Raw genomic sequence first — 19536 nt, 5'->3', positions numbered from 1 at the left:
GCTCTGTGGAATAGTGCTGATATCCCTTTTTTTTTTTTTTTTAATATCTTGAAGTTTAAAAATGTAACTTTAAAATACATCCATAGAGCCTCTTTAGAACACATTAAGTGACTGCCTGTGCATGGCACTATGATGAATTCAGTACACTTACTTTTGGTTAGACCACAAACGGTCTAACTGCCTGGATTTGAATCATGGCTTTTTACCTCTTAATCACTGACAATTTTCATAACTTAATCTGAGCTTCAGTTTCTTCGTCTATTAACTGGAGAAAATACTAGCTAATGGGATTTTCTTTGAGGATAAAAATATGCTAATATCTGTAAGCTACCCGGTATAATGTCCAGCGTGTAGTGGTTGCTCTATAGAGGGCAGCTATCAATATCATTCTCTTGTCATATAACACAAGTACAATGCTTCATTTGTCTTTTATCCCCCATTCTGTCAGGCACAGTAACTCCATAGCGGACCTACTCAGTAAAACTTACTGAAGTAGGAGGAGAGAGGGCAAGGGATTTAAAAAAAAAAACAAAAAAACTTCAATATCTGTTCAAAAAACTGAGATGGAAAAGGACCTATGCTTGAACTTATGGGGGAGCTATTTGCTTCTGATATACAGTTTCCTTCTTCATTCATGACCTGCCCCTTCTACTACAGTAGACTTTCCAGGGTGAATCACAAAATAAATGATGAAATAATAGGCCAGGAACCTTCATTAGGTGACTGCATGTGTGTCTATGAATCTCTTGTGGTCTTTACTCAATAAATTCCTTTGTGATTTTTATAAAATGCTTCACTAATTTTAAGAATTTTATATCTGTTTCAATAAAGTGCCCACCCAGTAAGCAGTGTGTTGAGAGGCTTTCTTTTCATTAGAAGAGATTTTAAAAGATCATTTTTCACTGACTAAAAGAGGTTGATGAGAAAAAGCTTGTTGGATGCTAGAACACAACTACCATAAAATCTCAGTACTAGGACCCCATCAGTTTAGATTGTTTGATCTCTAAATGTTGTTTGGGCTCAAAGCAAAGACATTACAGATAGTTTTCTTAAGAATTTATATAAGGTGGAACCATTAAAAAAAAAAAAAAAAAACCTTTTTCAGGGTGCCTGGGTGGCTCAATCGGTTAAGCGTCTGACTTTGGCTCAGGCCATGATCTCACGGTTTGTGAGTTCGAGCCCCACATCAGGCTCTGTGCTGACAGCTCAGAGCCTGGAGCCTGTTTCAGATTCTGTGTCTTCCTCTCTCTCTGCCCCTTGCCTACTCACACACTCTCTCTCAAAAATAAACAGTAAAAAAATAAAAATAACCCTTTTTCAAATATTTTAGCAGATTAATTTTAAAAATATTTCTAATTACAGTAGTTTTATACTCTTGAAGGTAATGCAGATGGGGTATTTAATATCTGGCACTTCAAATGACTGAAAGTAGTAAGAACCAAGAAAATTACTTTTAAAAATTCTCTAATTGAGACTTTGCACTAAATCATATTTAAGCCAAGAGTTTTCAGGCAACAAAACTTTGAGATGAAAACAAAAAAATAAATAAACATGACCATTTTTAAAAATCTGACTTTTGCCATATATTCTTATATGTTCTTTTTATGTAATAACCGTGTAATTATCACACAAACATATGATAACACATTATTCCAGCATTATAGAAAAAGTCACCAAGATGCAGAGAGGTTCTGTAATTTCCTTGGTCAATGTTGGCACTGGGCTTTTTTTCAATCTGGAGCACACTGTCTCCTTTGCCATTGGAGAAGACAGAGCTATAGGTACCATGAGAAATGAGGGAAACAATTTTTTTTTTTAATGTTTATTTTTGAGAGAGCGCATGCACATGAGCACGAAGGGGGGAGGAGCAGAGGGAGGGAGACACAGAATCCAAAGCAGGCTCCAGGCCCTGAGCTGTCAGCATAGAACCTGATGCAGGGCCTGAATCCACGAACCTTGAGATCATGACCTGAGCCAACGTTGGACGTTCAACCAACTGAGCCACCCAGGTGCCCGAGGGAGACAGAATTTTGATGTAAGTTCTCCTCAAGTCCCTTTGCATGTAATCCAGTTTTGTCAGATCCAACAAAGACATAAAAGCTTAAAAAAACAAGAGACTTTACCTGGATCACCTGGGGAACAACTGCCTGGTGCTTTAATAAATATTTAAAAGGAAGGACTTTTTTTGTTGTTGTTATTCCAAGTCTTACTCTCTTTTGTTAATCCTGTGGTAAGGCAACATTTGGGGCAATCACACTTTTATTTCTTTGGTAGCTTCTGGGACTCCCTATTCCTCTCTATGAACTGCAATGGTCTTTTCCACCTGGGTAATTTAAGTTGTCATCTTTTGATGAATTTATTTAAAGCTAAAAGCTTTTTCCTTTTCTTCTGTGAAGAAAAAAAAATATGGTTAAATGTAACGATTCATACAGGACACTGTCAGGAAACCACTCAATTTAACAATGAATTGACTGACTATAGTGCAGTTTCTTTCTGTTTAAAAGTAAAGTTTATAATTCTTTGATATTTATTTATTGTAGGATGTAATTAAAACCATTGTACAGAGTGGTGGCATCAAGCATCTAGTTACCATGGCAACTAGTGAACATGTAATAATGCAGAATGAAGCCCTTGTTGCTTTGGCATTAATAGCAGGTTTAGAATTGGGTAAGTACCCCAGTGTCAAACTTATTTTCTCCTATTTTTATCTTGGATGAAATGAAGCACAGGAGTGGAATAGAAGTCAGACAAAACCTTGACTAGAAGCCTTTTGCTAGTGTGTGTCTGCAACCTAGAGCTAAGAATATAGGAGATCATGTTCTGTAGATTGCCACGACAGCTTTTGCTTTCGGTAACATTTTTAGGCCAATCATTGACTCTTTTTTAGAGTTTGACTCTTAAATGTTACTTCAAGTTATAGGCACTTAGTGAATACAGAAAACATTTTCAGCAGGCCTCCCAGAGAAATGAAACATTATTTAGAATACAACAGCGGGTTTAGAGTCTGCTACTCTTCCAGTGACCCAGACCTTCTCTTCCATCTCTACTACTGATTCTCTTATCTCCTTCTATCACTATGGTTTCTATTGCTTTACAGTATTGCCCTCATTCTAAATTTTCACCTTCTGGGTCAGTCTTCTGTGTGTTTTACATTCAGAATACTGCAAAAGCAGAGTTTAAATTAGTTAATTTCTGTCTAGTATACAGCATCCCTCTTGGTCAGAATTCTTCTTGAGAAGCTAGTTCATAGGCATCTAGCTTATGGATAGTAACCTTTGTCCCAGGAACCAATCTCTGATATAGTTAGCTGGGGACAATCAGTCACATGCCTGTGGTTAAGGCCTGAGGCTGCTTTCCACAAAGGAGGACTATAGACTTAGTAGGTTTGTCCTGTCAAAGCCATTTAGATAAACACTGTTAACTGATCACCTCTTAATTCCCAGTGATGACTTATATCCATAATTCTACACAAGAGCAAGTGGACCCACCAACCCCTATCCTAAGGGAGAGGCCAAAACATAAACATCATATATCTTCCTCTAGTGTCACATTTACTCAGAGTTTAGATGTGAGAGATTTGGATTTTTTCATCTAAAAGGGTTTTGAATTTTAAAAGTTTTTAAAAAATCACAGGTATAAATAGGATGTAAAATTTTTCTTAATTTTAAAGATAAAACACTTCAAGAAAACATATGCTTATTCTCAGTGACTTGGCCTATAGTTAGAGATGCTTTGGAGGTCATTTTGAGTCCTGGATTAGTCATGACTTAACACAGGATTTGGGTGGAATCAGCCTAGAAGGCCAACCATCTTGGAGGGTTAGGTTGGAGGAGCTATGATGAATGAAGGTGGGAATCATTGAGGACATTGAATACCAAACTGGGTTCATGGCATGATTTTAAATGGTTTAAAGTGATGGGGCAATTTCAGAGTAGGCTTGACCACCCAGCCTGGGATGAATCTGGTTTTGTGCCAGTATCTTCCAAACAAGCTGTAATTGCATCGCTTCCTGATAGCAGAGCATTTGCCTGAATCTGGTCCCCTTACCGTAGAATTATATAAAAGGCAGTACATACTTTTTTTATTGTTACCTAATGTTTTCTAGGCTCCTTGGGCTTAAGATAATAGTTTTTAATACACAACCCACTTTGAAAACCATATTTTTCTAGCCTTGTTTCCTTACAAGTGTTTGATATGATTAAGGAATTGCAAATCTTTTGTATGATAATAGTATTAAAGCAACCTTTAAGAGTCTTTTTTTTCTTTTTATTTAATTATAAATTCACATGCAGTTTTGTAAAACTAAAAAAAAATACTACAGAGATCCCTTGTATACTTTGCCCAGTTTCTCCCAATGGTAACATTTTGCAAAACTATAAACAATATTTTAACTATTCATGTAATTTACCAGTCCTACACAGATTTCCCCAGTTGTTTGTGTGCGCTTGTTAAGTTCTATATAGTTTTATGATGTGTAGGGTTGTGTATCGACCACCACAGTCAAGCTACTGAATGGCTTAATGCCACAAGGATCCCTCCACTTATAACCACACTCACCTACCTCCTACTCTTACCCCTCACCTTGCTTCTAATCCCTAGAAACCACTAATCTTCCCTTCATTTCTAAAATGTTATATATATAGAATCATGTAGTATGTGACCATTTGGGATTGTCTCCCATAATTTCCTAAAGAGTCATCCAATTTGTTTGAGTCTCAATAATTTTTTTTATTGCTGAATAGTGTTCGATGGTAGGTACATACCAGTATTTGTTTAACCATTCCTGTCAAGAAACATCTGGGCTGATTCCAGTTTGGGGCTTTTAAAAATAAATAACTACTATAAATATTCATGTGTAAATTTTTTTGTGAGCATTGTATCCATTTCTTTGTATATATGTCTAGGAGTGCAATTGCTAGGTTATATGGTAATTACAGGTTTAATTTTTTATGAAACTGTCAAACTGTTTTCCAGAATGACTGTACCGTCTGCATTCCTGCCAGCACTATATAGGTGATCTAGTCCTCTCCACATCCTCACCAGATATTTGGTGTTGACACTTTTTTATTTTAACCACTCTGATAGCTGTAGTTAAAGTATCTCATTATGGTTTTAATTTCCATTTTTCTGATGGTAAAGCATATGAAAAGATGTTCATTATTTGCCATCTGTATACATTCTTTGGTGAAATACCTATGGATATTTTTTGCTCATTTTTTTAAAATTTATTTTTTAATTTACATCCAATTTAATTAGCATATAGTGCAATAATGATTTCAGGAATAGAATCCAGTGATTCATCCCCTGTGTGTAACACCTAGTGTTCATGCCAACAAGTGTCTTCCTCAATGACCCTTGCCCATTTAGCCATCACCCCACCCACAACCCCTCATTTTGTTCTCTATATTTAAGAGTCTCTTATGTTTTGTCCCCCTCCCTGTTTTTATATTATTTTTGCTTCCCTTCCCCATGTTCATCTGTTTTGTATCTTAAATTCCTCATATGAGTGAAGTTATATATTTGTCTTACTGACTTATTTCGCTTAGCATAATACCCTCTAGTTCCATCCACATTGTTGCAAATGGCAAGATTTCATTCTTTTTGATTGCCATGTAATACTCCATTGTGTATACATATACCACATCTTGTTTATCCATTCATCTTTCGGTGGTCATTTGGGCTCTTTCCATACTTTGACTATTGTCAATAGTGCTGCTATAAACATTGGGGTGCATGTGTTCTTTCAAAACAACACACCTATATCCTTTGGATAAATACCTACTAGTACAATTGCTGGGTCGTAGGGTAGTTCTATTTTTAATTTTTTGAGGAACCTCCATATTGTTTTCCAGAGCAGCTGCACCAGTTTGTATTCCCACATGCAAAAGAGATCCTCTTTCTCTGCATCCTCACCAACATCTGTTGTTGCCCAAGTTGTTAATGTTAGCCATTCTGACAGGTGTAAGGTGGTATCTCATTGTGATTTTGATTTGTATTTTCCCTGGTGATGAGTGATGTTGAGCATTTTTTCATGTGTCGGTTGGCCATCTGGATGTCTTCTTTGGAAAAGTGTCTATTCATGTCTTTTGCCCATTTCTTCACTGAATCATTTGTTTTTTGGTATTGAGTTTGATAACTTCTTTATAGATTTTGGATACTAACCCTTTATCTGATAAGTCATTTACAAATACCTTCTCCCATTTGTGGTTGGTTTTTAGTTTTGCTGATTGTTTCCTTCACTGTGCTGATGCTTTTTGTCTTGATGAGGTCCTAATAGTTCATTTTTGCTTTTGTTTCCCTTGCCTTTGGAGACATGTTGAGTAAGAAGTTTGGCTGAGGTCAAAGAGGTTTCTGTCTCCTTTCTCCTCTAGGATTTTGATGGTTTCCTGTCTTACATTTAGGTCTTTCATCCATTTTGAGTTTATTTTTGTGTATGGTGTAAGAAAGTGGTCCAGGTTCATACTTCTGCATGTTGCTGTCCAGTTTTCCCAGCACCACTTGCTGAAGAGACTGTCTTTATTCCATTGGATATTCTTTCCTGCTTTGTCAAAGATTAGTTGGCCATATGTTTGTGGGTCCATTTCTGGGCTCTCTGTTCTCTTCCATTGATCTAAATGTCTGTTTTTGCACCAATACCATACTGTCTTGATGATTACAGCTTTGTAATATATCTTGATGTCCAGGATTGTGATGCCTCCAGCTCTGGTTTGCTTTTTCAGGATTGCTTTGGCAATTCGGGGTCTTTTCTGGTTCCATACAAGTTTTAGGATTGTTTGTTCTAGCTCTGTAAAGAATGCTGGTGTTATTTTGATAGGGATTGCCTTGAATATGTAGATTGCTTTGGGGTAGTATCGACATGTAAACAATATTTGTTCTTCCAATCCGTGAGCGTGAACAAAAGCAATATTTGTTTTTCCATTTTTTTGTGTGTCATCTTCAATTTCTTTCATAAGCTTTCTCTAGTTTTCAGTGTATAGATTGTTCCCCTCTTAGGTTCATTCCTAGGTATTTTATGGGTTTTGGTGCAATTGTAAATGGGATCGTTTCCTTGATTTCTCTTTCTGTTGCTTCATTATTGGTGTATAGTAAAGCAACCAATTTCTGTGCATTGATTTTATATCTTGTGACTTTGCTGGATTCGTAGATCAGTCCTAGCAGTTTTTGGTGGAATCTTTTGGGTTTTCCATATAGAGTATCATTTCGTCTACAAAGAGTGAAAGTTTGACTTCCTCCTTGTTCATTTGGATGCCTTTTATTCCTTTGTGTTGTCTGATTGCTATGTTAAATAACAGTGGTGAGCGTGGACATCCCTGCCTTCTTCCTAATCTTAGGGGGAAATGCTCAATTTTTTGCCATTGAGGATGATACTAGCAGTGAGTGGTCTTTTATATATGGCTTATGTAGTCTTGAGGTATGATCCTTCTGTCCCTACTTTCTTGAGGGCTTTTCTCAAGAAAGAATGCTGTATTTTGTCAAATGCTTTCTCTGAATCTATTGAGAGAATCAGGTGGTTCTTGTCCTTTATTTTATTAATGTGATGTATGATGTTGAGTGATTTGTGGATATTGAACCAGCCCTGCATCCCAGGTATAAATCCCACTTGATCATGGTGAGTGATTCCTTTAATGTATTGTTGGATCTGATTGGCTAGTATCTTGTTGAGAATTGTTGCATTCATGTTCATCAAGGAAATTGATCTGTAGTTCTTTTCTAGAGTGGTCTTTACTTGGTTTTAGAATCAAAGTAATGCTGGCCTTGTAGAATGAGTTTGGAAGTTTTCCTGCTATTTCTGTTTTTTTGGAACAGCTTCAAAAGAATAGGTGTTAACACCTCTTTATGTGTTCAGTAAAATTCCCCTGGATAGCCATCTGGCCCTGGACTCTTGTTTTTTGGGAGGTTTTTGATTACTAATTCAATTTCTGTAGTGGATATGGGTCTGTTCATATTTTCTATTTCTTCCTTTTTCAGTTTTGGTAGTTTGTATGTTTCTAGGAATTTGTCCATTTCTTCCAGATTGCCCAATTTATTGGCATATAATTTCTCATAATACTCTCTTACTATTACTTGTATTTCTGCAGTGCTGGTTGTGATCTTCCCTCTTTCATTCTTGATTTTATTTATTTGGGTTCTTTCCTTTTTCTTTTTGATCATACTGGCTAGGGGGTTATCAATTTTGTTAATTCTTTCAAAGAACCAGCTCTTGGTTTCATTGATCTGTCCTTTTTTTTTTTTTTTTTTATTTTGATACCATTGATTTGTGCTCTAATCTTTATTATTTCCCATCTTCTGCTGGCTTGGGGTTTTATTTGCTGTTCTTTCTCCAGCTCTTCAAGGTGCAAGGTTAAGTTGTGTATCTGAGACCTTTCTTCCTTCTTTAGGAAGGCCTGGATTACCATATACTTCCCTCTTATGACTGCCTTTGCAGTTTGGGGCTGTGGTGTTATCATTTTCATTGGCTTCCATGTACTTTTTAGTTTCCTCTTTAGCTTTTTGGCTAACTCATTCATTCTTTAGTAGGATGTTCTTCAGTTTCCAAGTATTCGTGGTCTTTCCAAAATTTTTCTTGTGATTGATTTCTAGTTTCACAGTGTTCTGGTCTGAAAATATGCATGGTATCATCTGGATCTTTTTGTACTTGTTGAGGGCTGATTTGTGTCCCTGTATGTGATCTATTCTGGAGAATGTTCCATGTGCTCTAGAGAAGAATGTGTATTCTGCTGCTTCAGGATAAGTCCGGTCCAGTGTGTCATTGTTTCCTTATTGATTTTCTGCTTAGATGATCTGTCCGTTGTTGTAAGTGAAGTATTGTAGTCCTCTACTATTATGGTATTATTTCAGTGAGTTTCTTTATGTTTCCGATTAGTTGATTTATATATTTTGGTGCCATTTATTTATGTTGGGGCATAAATGTTTACAATTGTTAGATCTTCATGGTGAGTAGATCCCTTAATTATGATATAATGCCCTTCTTCATCTCTAGTTACACTCTATTTTAAAGCCTAATTTGTCTGATATAAGTATGGGTACTCCAGCTTTCTTTTGATGACTGTTAGCATGATAGATGGTTCTCCATCCCCTTACTTTCAATCTGAAGGTGTTCTTATGTCTAAAATGGGTCTCTCATAAACAGCATATAGATGGATCTTATTTTCTTATCCATTCTATTACCCTATCTCTTTTTATTGGAGTGTTTAGTCCTTTTACATTTAGGGTGAGTACTGAAAGATATGAACGTATTACCATTGTATTGCCTCTAGAGTTGGAGTTTCTGGTGGTATTCTCTGGTCCTTTCTAGTCTTTGTTGCTTTTGGTCGTTTTTGTTTTATTTTATCTTTTCTCCCCTCAGAGAGTCCCTCTTAAAATTTCTTGCAGGGCTGGTTTAGTGGTCACAAACTCCTTTAGTTTTTGTTTGTCTGGGAAACTCTCTCTCCTTCTATTTTGAATGACAGTCTTGCTGGATAAAGAATTCTTGGCTGCATAATTTTCTGATTCAGCATGTTGAATATATCCTGCCATTCCTTTATGACCTGCCAAGTTTCTGTTGATAGGTCTGTTGCAAACCTGAGCTGTCTGCCCCATATAGGGTTAAGGAGTTTTTTCCCCTTGCTGCTTTCATCATTCTTTTCTTGTCTGTGTATTTTATAAATTTGACTCTGATTGCCTTGTTGATGGTTGGCTTTTGTTGAATCTAATGGGAGTTCTCTGTGCTTCCTAGATTTTGATGTCTTTTTTTTCCCCCAGGTTAGGAACGTTTTCTGCTATGATTTGCTCACATAAACCTTCTACGCATTTTTATCTCTCTTCATTTTCTAGGGCCCCTATGATTCGGATGTTATTCCTTTTTAATCCATCACTGAGTTCTCTAATTCTTATAGTGTGCTTTTTTGCCTTATTTCCCTCTTTTTTCTGCTTCATTATTCTCCATAAGTTTGTCTTCTATATTGCTGGCTTGCTGCTCTGCTTCATCCATTCTTGCCACTGTGACATCCATTCGAGATTGCATCTCAGTTACTGCATTTTTAATCTCGTCCTGACTAGATTTTACTTCTTTTATCTCCGCAGGAAACAATTCTATGCTTTTTTCAACCCCAGCTAGTATTCCTGATTCTAAATTCTGGTTCAGACATCTTGCTTGTATCTGTGTTAAGTCCCTGGCTGTCATTTCTTCGTGTTCTTTCTTTTGGGGCGAATTCCTTTGTTTCATCATTTTGGAGGAAGAAAAAGAATAAAAACATGCACACAAATCAAGTAAAGGAAGCTAGGTCCTAGATGTATTTTGGTGTGGTTTGTTGAAAGTAGCTTGGTAAAATAGAGAAGGGAAAATAAAGAAAAGGAAAAAAAGAAAACATTTAAAAATGTATACAATAACATAGGACAAAATGAAGTAGACTACAAAAAATAATAAAAATATCGTCAAAATTTTTTAAAAATCTTTTTTATAAAACAAAAGAAAAATAATTTTTTTCTCTTTCTCTATCCATGAATAAGAAAAGACAAAATATGAATAGATGGACCAGTCAACAGAATGAAATTACATCTAGTTTCCCCTAGAAGTCAAACTGTGAAGCATTTTATAGTCCATACACTAAGTAGGGGGAGAAATTTGTGTTCGTCCTCTAGGGCTTGGTTGGCACAATTGGATGGGGCTTGGTGTAACGGCTCCATTCTCCACTAGGTGGCGCTGCTTAGCTTACTGGGGTGGATTGGTGTGGTGTGCATATGCGTGTATACACTTGTGCAGGGGAATCACCCAGCTTGCCAGGTTCTAGCATCAGAGCTGTGCTCTTTCCAACTGGCTATCAAGCATCCCTCCTTTGTCTCCAGCTTCCATCCACTTCCACTTCTTCACTGTCCACCACCAAGCCATTAGCCTGCCAAGCAGCACCTCCCTCCCAAATTTTATCTCAGATGTTTCTGTGTTTCCAAACCCCTCACTTCTAATGGCCCTGCGGCTTGAACCCACTCTGACCCTCTAGGGGAGGGTGTCACCAAGGAATGGTTGGATGCCGGCCGGCAGGCCAGAAATGCTCCCACAAGCACACCACTTCAGAGACTGTGTCCGGGTGCCAGCCCACCCCAGAAAAATTTTGCATGATGGTGTAACAGCAGCGATCCAGGGACTAAGGGAAATCATAACACATATCTGGCTCCAGGCTTCACTGCACCCTAGCATCCTTTTTCCAACACCAGCAAACTTGTCTATAATCTAGGGTCCACTGGGACTTTTGCCTGTGGGGAGGTTTCACGGCCTCTACCAAATGTCCTCCTGGCAGGGGAACTGCTTCTCCCCGTGTGGCCCAAGGACCCTTCAGACCTCACTGTCTGCTCCTAGGGATTCATCCTTACCACCAGAGCCCCACCAGGTATCAAGCTGTGGAGTTCCAACTCTGTGCTCCCCTATTTATAGAGTCTTAATGGTATTGAAACCCTCTCCTTTTTCCCTTTATTGTTCAGTTCTTTGTGGGTATTTCCACTCTTTCTCTTTCTTTCTAGAGGCTTTTGGGGGGAGTGCTTTTCCTGTACTTTTCCCCCCTGTCTTCACCCTGTCTCTGCAAACAAAAACAGCTCCCTACCCTCCATGACTTCTCTCTCCCCCAGTTCACCTCTCTGCACTGCTTACCTGCTGAGTTCTGTGGCTCTAGTTATGCAGATTGTTGTGTTAGTCCTCAGCTCAATTTTCTAGGTGTGCAAAATGGTTTGGTGCTGATTGAGCTGCATTTCAGGGATGAAAGAAGCAGAGAATTTCCATGCTCCTCTGCCATTATGACACCTCCCTCTTTGCTCATTTTCTAATTTTTAACTATTGAGTTGAAAATTTTTTATATATTCCAAAAGTTTTATAGTTTTACATTTTCTACTTACGTCTGTAATCCATTTTGAGTTAATATCTGTACAGGGTGTGTGGTTTAGGTCAATGTTTCTTGCAGAGGCTATCTTGCCTCCCCTGAATTGATATTGTACCTTTGTCAAAAATCACTCTGGGTCTATTTCTGGGGTTCTCTGTTAAATTCTCTCTCTCTCCACCAAGACCACATTGCTTTGATAACTGTGCTATATAGTGAGCCTTAATATCAGGTAGAAAATTCCCCCCACTTTATTACTTCTTTATCAAGATTCTAGGGCCTGTGGCTTTCCATATAAATTTTAGTATAAACTTAGCGATTTTCTACAGAAAATCTGCTGGTATTTTGATAGGAGTTGCACTAAGAGACTTCATTTCTTAAAGATACATACCTAAATACATATGAAAGAAGCCATGTCATTTTTAGGATTTTCTCCAAAATAATTTGGGATCGGTGAAAGTAGGTGAATGAATCTAGAGCTAGATGAACATGTTTGGACATAATAGTAATGTATCACTATGTATTCTTTTCTACTTTTGTATGTGTTTAACATTTTCCAAAATAAAGATTTTTAATTGCCTCAAAAGGAATATTGTAAAGCTAAATTTTAAGCTTAAACTCCTGAAATATCTGAATTCTTAACTCTATTTTTTAAATAAGGTCTAAATTTAATATTCTATCTCTCAGTCATTGTTATTTTATTTAATCAGTCCCTTTTGGAGGGTTTTATGTGGTCAGTTTCTAGAAAGGGAATCGATGTTTAGCCACATTGCACCAGGCTCGTAAACAGTGGTCATAACTGATACTTTGTTTCATATTCTAGGCACTGCTGAGAAAGATCTAGAAAGTGCTAAACTTGTACAGATTTTACACAGACTGCTAGCAGATGAGAGAAGTGCTCCTGAAATCAAATACAATTCCATGGTCCTGATTTGTGCTCTCATGGGATCTGGTAAATATTTCTTCTATCATTTTACATCTATCAACATATGGTTGACATTAAATATAGAATAGTCGTAAATGGTGGCTTTGGATTTTAAGAACATTAGAAATTAGTTTATGGAGGATATAGGATTACTTGAAAATATTTCAAAAAGATTATAATGAAAGTATCATACAGCAAATAGTCAAAAATCAGTGTTAAAAAAATAATACCTGTTTCATCAACTCAAATATTTCATATAAAGAACAAGTTCTGATTTTGTGTATCATGATATTAGCTAAGGGATTTGGTCAAGAAATCATTGGCATATCTTGGTATATGTTCCATGGACACTGAAAAGAATGTATATCCTGTTTATTGGGTGGAGTGTTCTTTAAAATGTCAGATCCTTTTGGTTGATGGTAGTGGAATTGAGTTTGCTATATTATTTTGATATTCTAATTGTTCTGTCTGTTGTTGAGATAGGGGTGTTGAAATCTCCAAAAATAATGGTGGATTTATCTATTTCTCCTTTTAATTCTGTCAATTTTTGCTTCCCATATTATTTAGCTCTTTTGGTAGATACACCTTTAGGATTACTGTGTCTTCCTGGTGGATTGACATTTCTATCGTTATGTAATTTTCCTCTCCATCTCTGGTAATTTTTTGGCTTTGAAGTCTACTTTATCTGATATTAATATAGCTACTTCTACTTTCTTTTGAATAACATTCATGGGATCTTTTCCCACCCTTTTAGTTTCCATCTGCTTTATCATTGTATTTGAAGTACAGTGTATTGTTGGGTTATGTGCTTTAATCTACTCTGTCAGTCTCTTTTAATTGTGTATTTAGTCCATTTACATTTATGTAATGACTGATGTTATGGCTTATGTCTGCAGTTTAATTTTTTATTTTCTGTTTGTTTCTCATTCATGGCTTCTTGTTGATTGCTTGAACATTTAGTTTCATTACCCTCTCTCATTTATAATTATCTAAGATATTCCTCTTATATATTTACAACAGCATTTAGACATTGTTACAACTTTTGTTTTCAACCTTCAAATATAATTCAGAAAACTCAAGAGAAAGAAAGTCTGTTCTATTTATTTACATCTTTGCTATATGTGTTGTTTTCCTTCTTTATGTTCCAAGGTTCCTTTTCTTTTTTTAAAAAACATTTTCCTTGGGGCGCCTGGGTGGCGCAGTCGGTTAAGCGTCCGACTTCAGCCGGGTCACGATCTCGCGGTCCGTGAGTTCGAGCCCCGCGTCAGGCTCTGGGCTGATGGCTCGGAGCCTGGAGCCTGTTTCCGATTCTGTGTCTCCCTCTCTCTCTGCCCCTCCCCCGTTCATGCTCTGTCTCTCTCTGTCCCAAAAATAAATTAAAAAAAAAAAAAAAAAAAAAATTAAAAAACATTTTCCTTCTATTTAGAGAAACTAGCCATTCTTTTGGGTTAGGTCTACTAGTGACAAATTTTCTTTGTTTTCTGTTATTTTAGAATGTCTTCATTTCCCCTTTTTGTGAAAAATATTTTCTCTGGGTATAGAATTCTGGGTTGACAGTTCTTTTCTCTCAACACTTGAAAAATGTGCCACTTTCTTCTGGCCTCCATAGTTTAAGAAAAATTCAGCCTTCGTGTTATTTTTTTCCCTTGTTGGTAAGGTGTCATTTCAAGGGTTGGGTTTTTTTTTTGGGGGGGGGAGGGGTCTTTAATATTCAAGTTTGACCATGATGTGTTTTGGCATGGATTTTTTGGGGGTTTATTCTGTTTCAAGTTTTCTCACCTTCATGGTAGGCTTATGTCTTTTGCTAAACTTGTAAAGTTTTTTTAACCATATTTCTTCAGGTACTTTTTCATTCCTACCCTATTTCTCCTTTCCTTCCACGTCTCTAGTGGCAGGAACGTGAGATCTTTAGTTATATCCCACAAGCCCCTGAATATTTCATTAAATTTTTCCCAGATTTTTATCTCTCTTGTTCAAATTGGGTAATTTCTGTTGTTGTTAAAGTTCACTGATTTCTTTTATCCCCTCCATTCTACTCCACTCTGATTCAAAATTATCCAGTAAGTTTTTATTTCAAGTACTATAGTTTTGGGTCCTATAATTCCCATTTGGTAGTTCTTTATGTCTTGTTCCCTTGCAGAGACTCTGTTATTGAGATTATTATGTACATAAAGTTTACCATTATAACCATTTTTAAATGTACAGTGTATTGGCAGAGTAGTACATTCACACTGTTATACAACCATCACCACCATTGTTTTTCCCAAACTAAAACCCAGTACTCGTTAAAATATGTCACCAATCACCCATCCCCCAGCTTTTGGCATCTACCATTCTGTCTTCTGTCTCTGAGAATTTTATTACTCTAGGTACCTTACATAAGTGGAATCATGCAGTGTTTTGTTTTTGTTTTTTTTGGTCTGGCTTATTTCACTTAGCATAATGTCTCCAAGCTCACCCATGTCGTAACCTGTGTCAGAATTTCATTCTTCTTAAGGCTGAATAATTTTCCATTGTATACATGTATTACATTTTGTTTATTCATTCATCCATCAATGGACATTTGGGTTATTTACACCTTTGGGCTATTGTAAATAATGCCACTATGAAAACGCTGGTGCACTAATATCTTTTTCAGTCCCTGCTTTTAGTTATTTTGGGTATATACACAGAAGTGGAATTGCTAAATCATACAGTAATGCCAAGTTTAATTTTGGGGGAAACCATCACCCACAGGGGCTGCACCATATTACATTCCTACAAGCAATGCACATGGGTTTCAATTTCTCTACATTCTACCATTTATTGTTTTGTTTTTTCTATAATAGCCATCCTGAGGAGTCTGAGGTGGTATCAAATTGTGCTTTTGATTTGCATTTCCTTAACAGTTAGTGACATTGGGGATCTTTTCATGTGTTCATTACCCATTTGTTTTTCTTCTTTGGGGCATGTCTATTCAAGTCCTTTGCCCATTTTTTAATAGGGTCATTTTGTGTTGAGTTGAAAAGGTTCTTTGTATGTTTAGGATATTAATCTTTTACTGGATATATCATTTGCAAATGTTTTCTTCCATTCTGTGGGTTGCCTTTTCACTCTATTGGTAGTATACTTTGGTACACAGAAGTTCCTAATTTTGATGAAGTCCAGTATATCTGTTTTTCCTTTTGTTGCCTGTGTTTTTTGATGCATATCCAAGGTCATCCTTGCTAAGTCCAATGTCATTTCCCTTTCTATTTTAAGTCTTAACAGTTTTAGTTCTTAAATTTAACTTTTGTATATAAGGGCTTGTGGCTCTCCAATTTTACCAGCACCATTTGTTGAAAAAACTGTCCTTTCATCATTGAATGGTCTTGACATCTTTGTCAAAAATATTTTGACTACATATATGAGGGTTTATTTCTGGGATCTCTGCTTTATTCTGTTGGGGTGTGGGTGTGTATATGGCAACCTATCTATATGATATAAAGACAGCACCACACTGATTTATTATAGATTTATAACAGGTTTTAAATTAGAAAGTGTGAGACCTCCAACTTTGTTCTTTTTTGAGATTGTTTTAGATATTGAGAGTCCTTTGAAATTCTATCTGTATTTTAGGATGTGTTTTTCTATTTCTATTAAAAACATTATTTACAATAAGACCTCAAGTCTTTTTAGTGTAAATATATCAATTTAAGGAATGCTGATTACATTAAACTTACTAGACCTCAGTCTTCTCATTTGCAGTCTCAAAGTCTTAAGAAGAGCCTTGTATTTTCCTGTAATTGAGGTTAAATAGAGCAAGAAAGCCAGAAAGAGGATGATCAGGAATAAAAAAGGGAAGCCTGTTGACACAGAAATTTGTTGAAGGGATGTGAAGTACAACCTATTCATTTGCCACAAAATTAATTTGAAACAGATCTGAGATTTTTTTTAAGTCATCGACTTCATATTTGAACTGATGATAGAGTCAAGGGGTATATAACTGAAACTTGAGATCATACAATGAGCTGTGTTTCATTATAACTCATTACCCTAATCAAACTTAGACTATAGAACTTAACATTTGATTTATCTATGTATAAATATGGCAAGTAAAGTTCCTTTGATTTTTTTTATAACACATCTATAAAGAAGCCATTTTTAGGCTACTGCTGTGCCCACTTGTCTTTAAAAGTGTCTTAGCATTTCTAGGCTACTACAGTTTTTTCAAAATATTATCTAAATAAACATTTTGGGTACATGTATTGGATAGACTGTATAGTAAGATTAGAACAGTTTAATAGAAGCATCTCTGTTATCTTGTTTTTTTGTCTTCCAGAATCTCTACACAAGGAAGTCCAGGATTTGGCCTTTCTAGATGTTGTATCCAAACTTCGCAGTCATGAGAACAAAAGTGTTGCCCAACAGGCCTCTCTCACAGAGCAGAGACTTACTGTGGAAAGCTGAGAACCGCCCTTCCCTGACACACAGCATCATCCCACCTCTGATTTCCCTTGTCCTCCCATCCAGCTGCCTCTTCTGCTTCATTTTCTTCCATATCACTTGTGCATGCGTGTAATGTTCCCGTACCAATTGAAGAACTGCTGTAGGTACCTGCCCAATAAGATTTCTAAACCCATAGTTAGTGTGAACATGAATTTGTCAAAAACAAGTCTCCACCCCATAACTGTTCTCTTGTATTCCTGTTGCTTGAGCTACATTAAGTAGAATGTGCATGTTGTAGTCCTATGATGATGTAAACTTGGTACTACATAATGACTTGCTCCTCACACTTGGTAAACTACATAATGTACTGGTAAATTAGAAACAAACAAGAATGCAGCAGGATCTGTCTAGCTTATTAAAGATGGAATTGAATAGTAAAAATAGCTCCATTTTTTGGTGCTTGGGAAGCACAGTGACCAAAAAACTGTATGGCTGCTCATTCATTAGTCTTACTTACTAATGTCAAACCATGGTACCTAGAGTTAAATAAAATCCAATGCTCTCACTCTTTACCCTATGGTTTCTCCTTCTTCTTAACTATGTAGACTCTTGAAATTGCCACAAACTTGGCAAGACTTCCCTGAGGTTTTTAAATTTCATATTTAATTGGCTATCAGTAGCCTGATATTGAAAACATTTGTGGTTTTCAGCATGAAACTAAGGGGCTGAAGAATCTATTTTACACTAAGTACATCTTTTTTTTTCCTCTATATTTTAGAATCTGATATAGTTTGACCTCAGCACTTCTTCTATCAATTAATCAGCGTCGTCCAACACTTGTCTTTAAAAGTCACTTGGCATTTGTTTTCACCTAAGGAAATTGAGTATAGTTCATTGGAGGGTAGTTCTTTTCGGGGGTTTTTTGGTTTTTCTTGGCTGTTTTTCATCATTCAGCTTGAAAGTAAGACATTTCCCCTGTTATAATCCTTTTAAACCTTCTAGTAAAACTAGCAGGACATTGGAAACATTAAGAAAATAGAAGTAGCAGTACATAGAATAAAAGATTAAGAAAGAAGTTTGTCTATACTAAAGAAAGGAAGCAGGTTATAAAAGCCATAGTAGCCAGTCCAGTTCATTCTGCAGATGGCCTCATACCAAGTAGCTGTTAGAGTGTCCCACCTCCATTTGCCACAGAGAACTGCAATAGATCTTAAAGCTATCAGAAAAGGTGACAACGCCAAGACCCAAGAGATGAGAAGACCCTCTTGGCGAAATATAGTGTATTCTTCACTGCCACTACTACCACCAAATGGGTTTTTAGAACTTTGAAACACAATCTTTGTAAATCAAAAGATCCTTGTGACATACCTGTCTTGTCCCCATGCACAAGTTTGACAAATACTGGCTGAAAGGTACGATGATGGGCTCCAATATGGAAGGACTGCAGGACAGAATGGGCTGCCCGGGGTGACAGAAGCTCTTTCCTGTCCAATGGGAGATGCTGCACATATCTATGGAGTGATTGAAGTTGGACTTTTGACTCAGAAACAGTTATAATTCAAGAAAATTAAAACCTCAGTGGAGGTAAAGAAACTTTGTTCCCTTTGATGTCCAGAAAAGGAACGATTATTGTGAGTGCTTATGCTACACTTACTGTAAGAATGATCTTGTTTATTGTCTTCTTCTGGGCTGGATAGTGGACTATATTTTATTATAGGTTTTGAAAAACATCTGTAATGTTGAATAGGCTATCCATATTAATAACTAAATAAATAGTATATCAAACTATTATGGCATCATTTGGTTTGTTTGTATATTTTACTTCTATTTTCAGCTCCTAGAACAGTAATTGCTCATTGTTGGTGCTAAGTATTTGTTGATGAATTCCCATTTACATAGAGAAATTGAGATTTAGGTGTTTTTGTCTGGCTTCCAAGAATATCTTTTATAGGATCTATCCCTATTGAAAAGCATCATATAGAAAACCTCAAGTCAGAGGCATCCAAAAGTTACAGATTTAAGAGAAGCTATCATCTGGGCCACCTACCAGCAATCAATTGATACACTAGGAATTCCCATCTGCAGCAAAACAAAGTACATTTCTAATCACCAGTCTTTCTACAGCGAGACCAGAAGGCTGTGCCCTTATGATAACAGAGGTCCACCAAACTGGGTGACGTGCTGCTCTGCCAGGGCAGGAGGTGGGAGTCTACAGACAATACTATACCATGTATCCTGCTACTTCATCTTAGTTCTAGAGGCCACATTTAAATGTTTGCTACCCATTAAACATGCATTCTGAGGGAGACAATGGGAGGAACTGCTTGGCATAGCGTTAATTATCGCTGTGTCAGGATTAGA

General features: G+C 36.7%; 1 protein-coding gene across 5 annotated transcripts in view; it reads left to right on the top strand.

Moving 5' to 3' along the window:
• Window positions 1–18963, top strand: part of RAP1GDS1 (Rap1 GTPase-GDP dissociation stimulator 1) — a 170344-nt gene extending 151381 nt beyond the window's left edge. For all 5 annotated transcript variants that reach the window (XM_058721852.1, XM_058721851.1, XM_058721853.1 and 2 more), the window contains 3 exons: window positions 2541–2667; window positions 12667–12795; window positions 17069–18963. In XM_058721852.1, the coding sequence (XP_058577835.1) occupies window positions 2541–2667; window positions 12667–12795; window positions 17069–17196 (384 nt within the window). In that variant the 3' untranslated portion in view covers window positions 17197–18963. The remainder of the gene's footprint in view (window positions 1–2540; window positions 2668–12666; window positions 12796–17068) is intronic.
• The last annotated feature ends 573 nt before the right edge of the window (window positions 18964–19536 follow it).

The sequence above is a fragment of the Neofelis nebulosa genome, chromosome 3, assembly GCF_028018385.1.
Source record: "Neofelis nebulosa isolate mNeoNeb1 chromosome 3, mNeoNeb1.pri, whole genome shotgun sequence".
NCBI lineage: Eukaryota > Metazoa > Chordata > Mammalia > Carnivora > Felidae > Neofelis > Neofelis nebulosa.
Note: the sequence above shows the minus strand (reverse complement) of the source record. Positions and strands in the feature narration are given on the sequence as shown.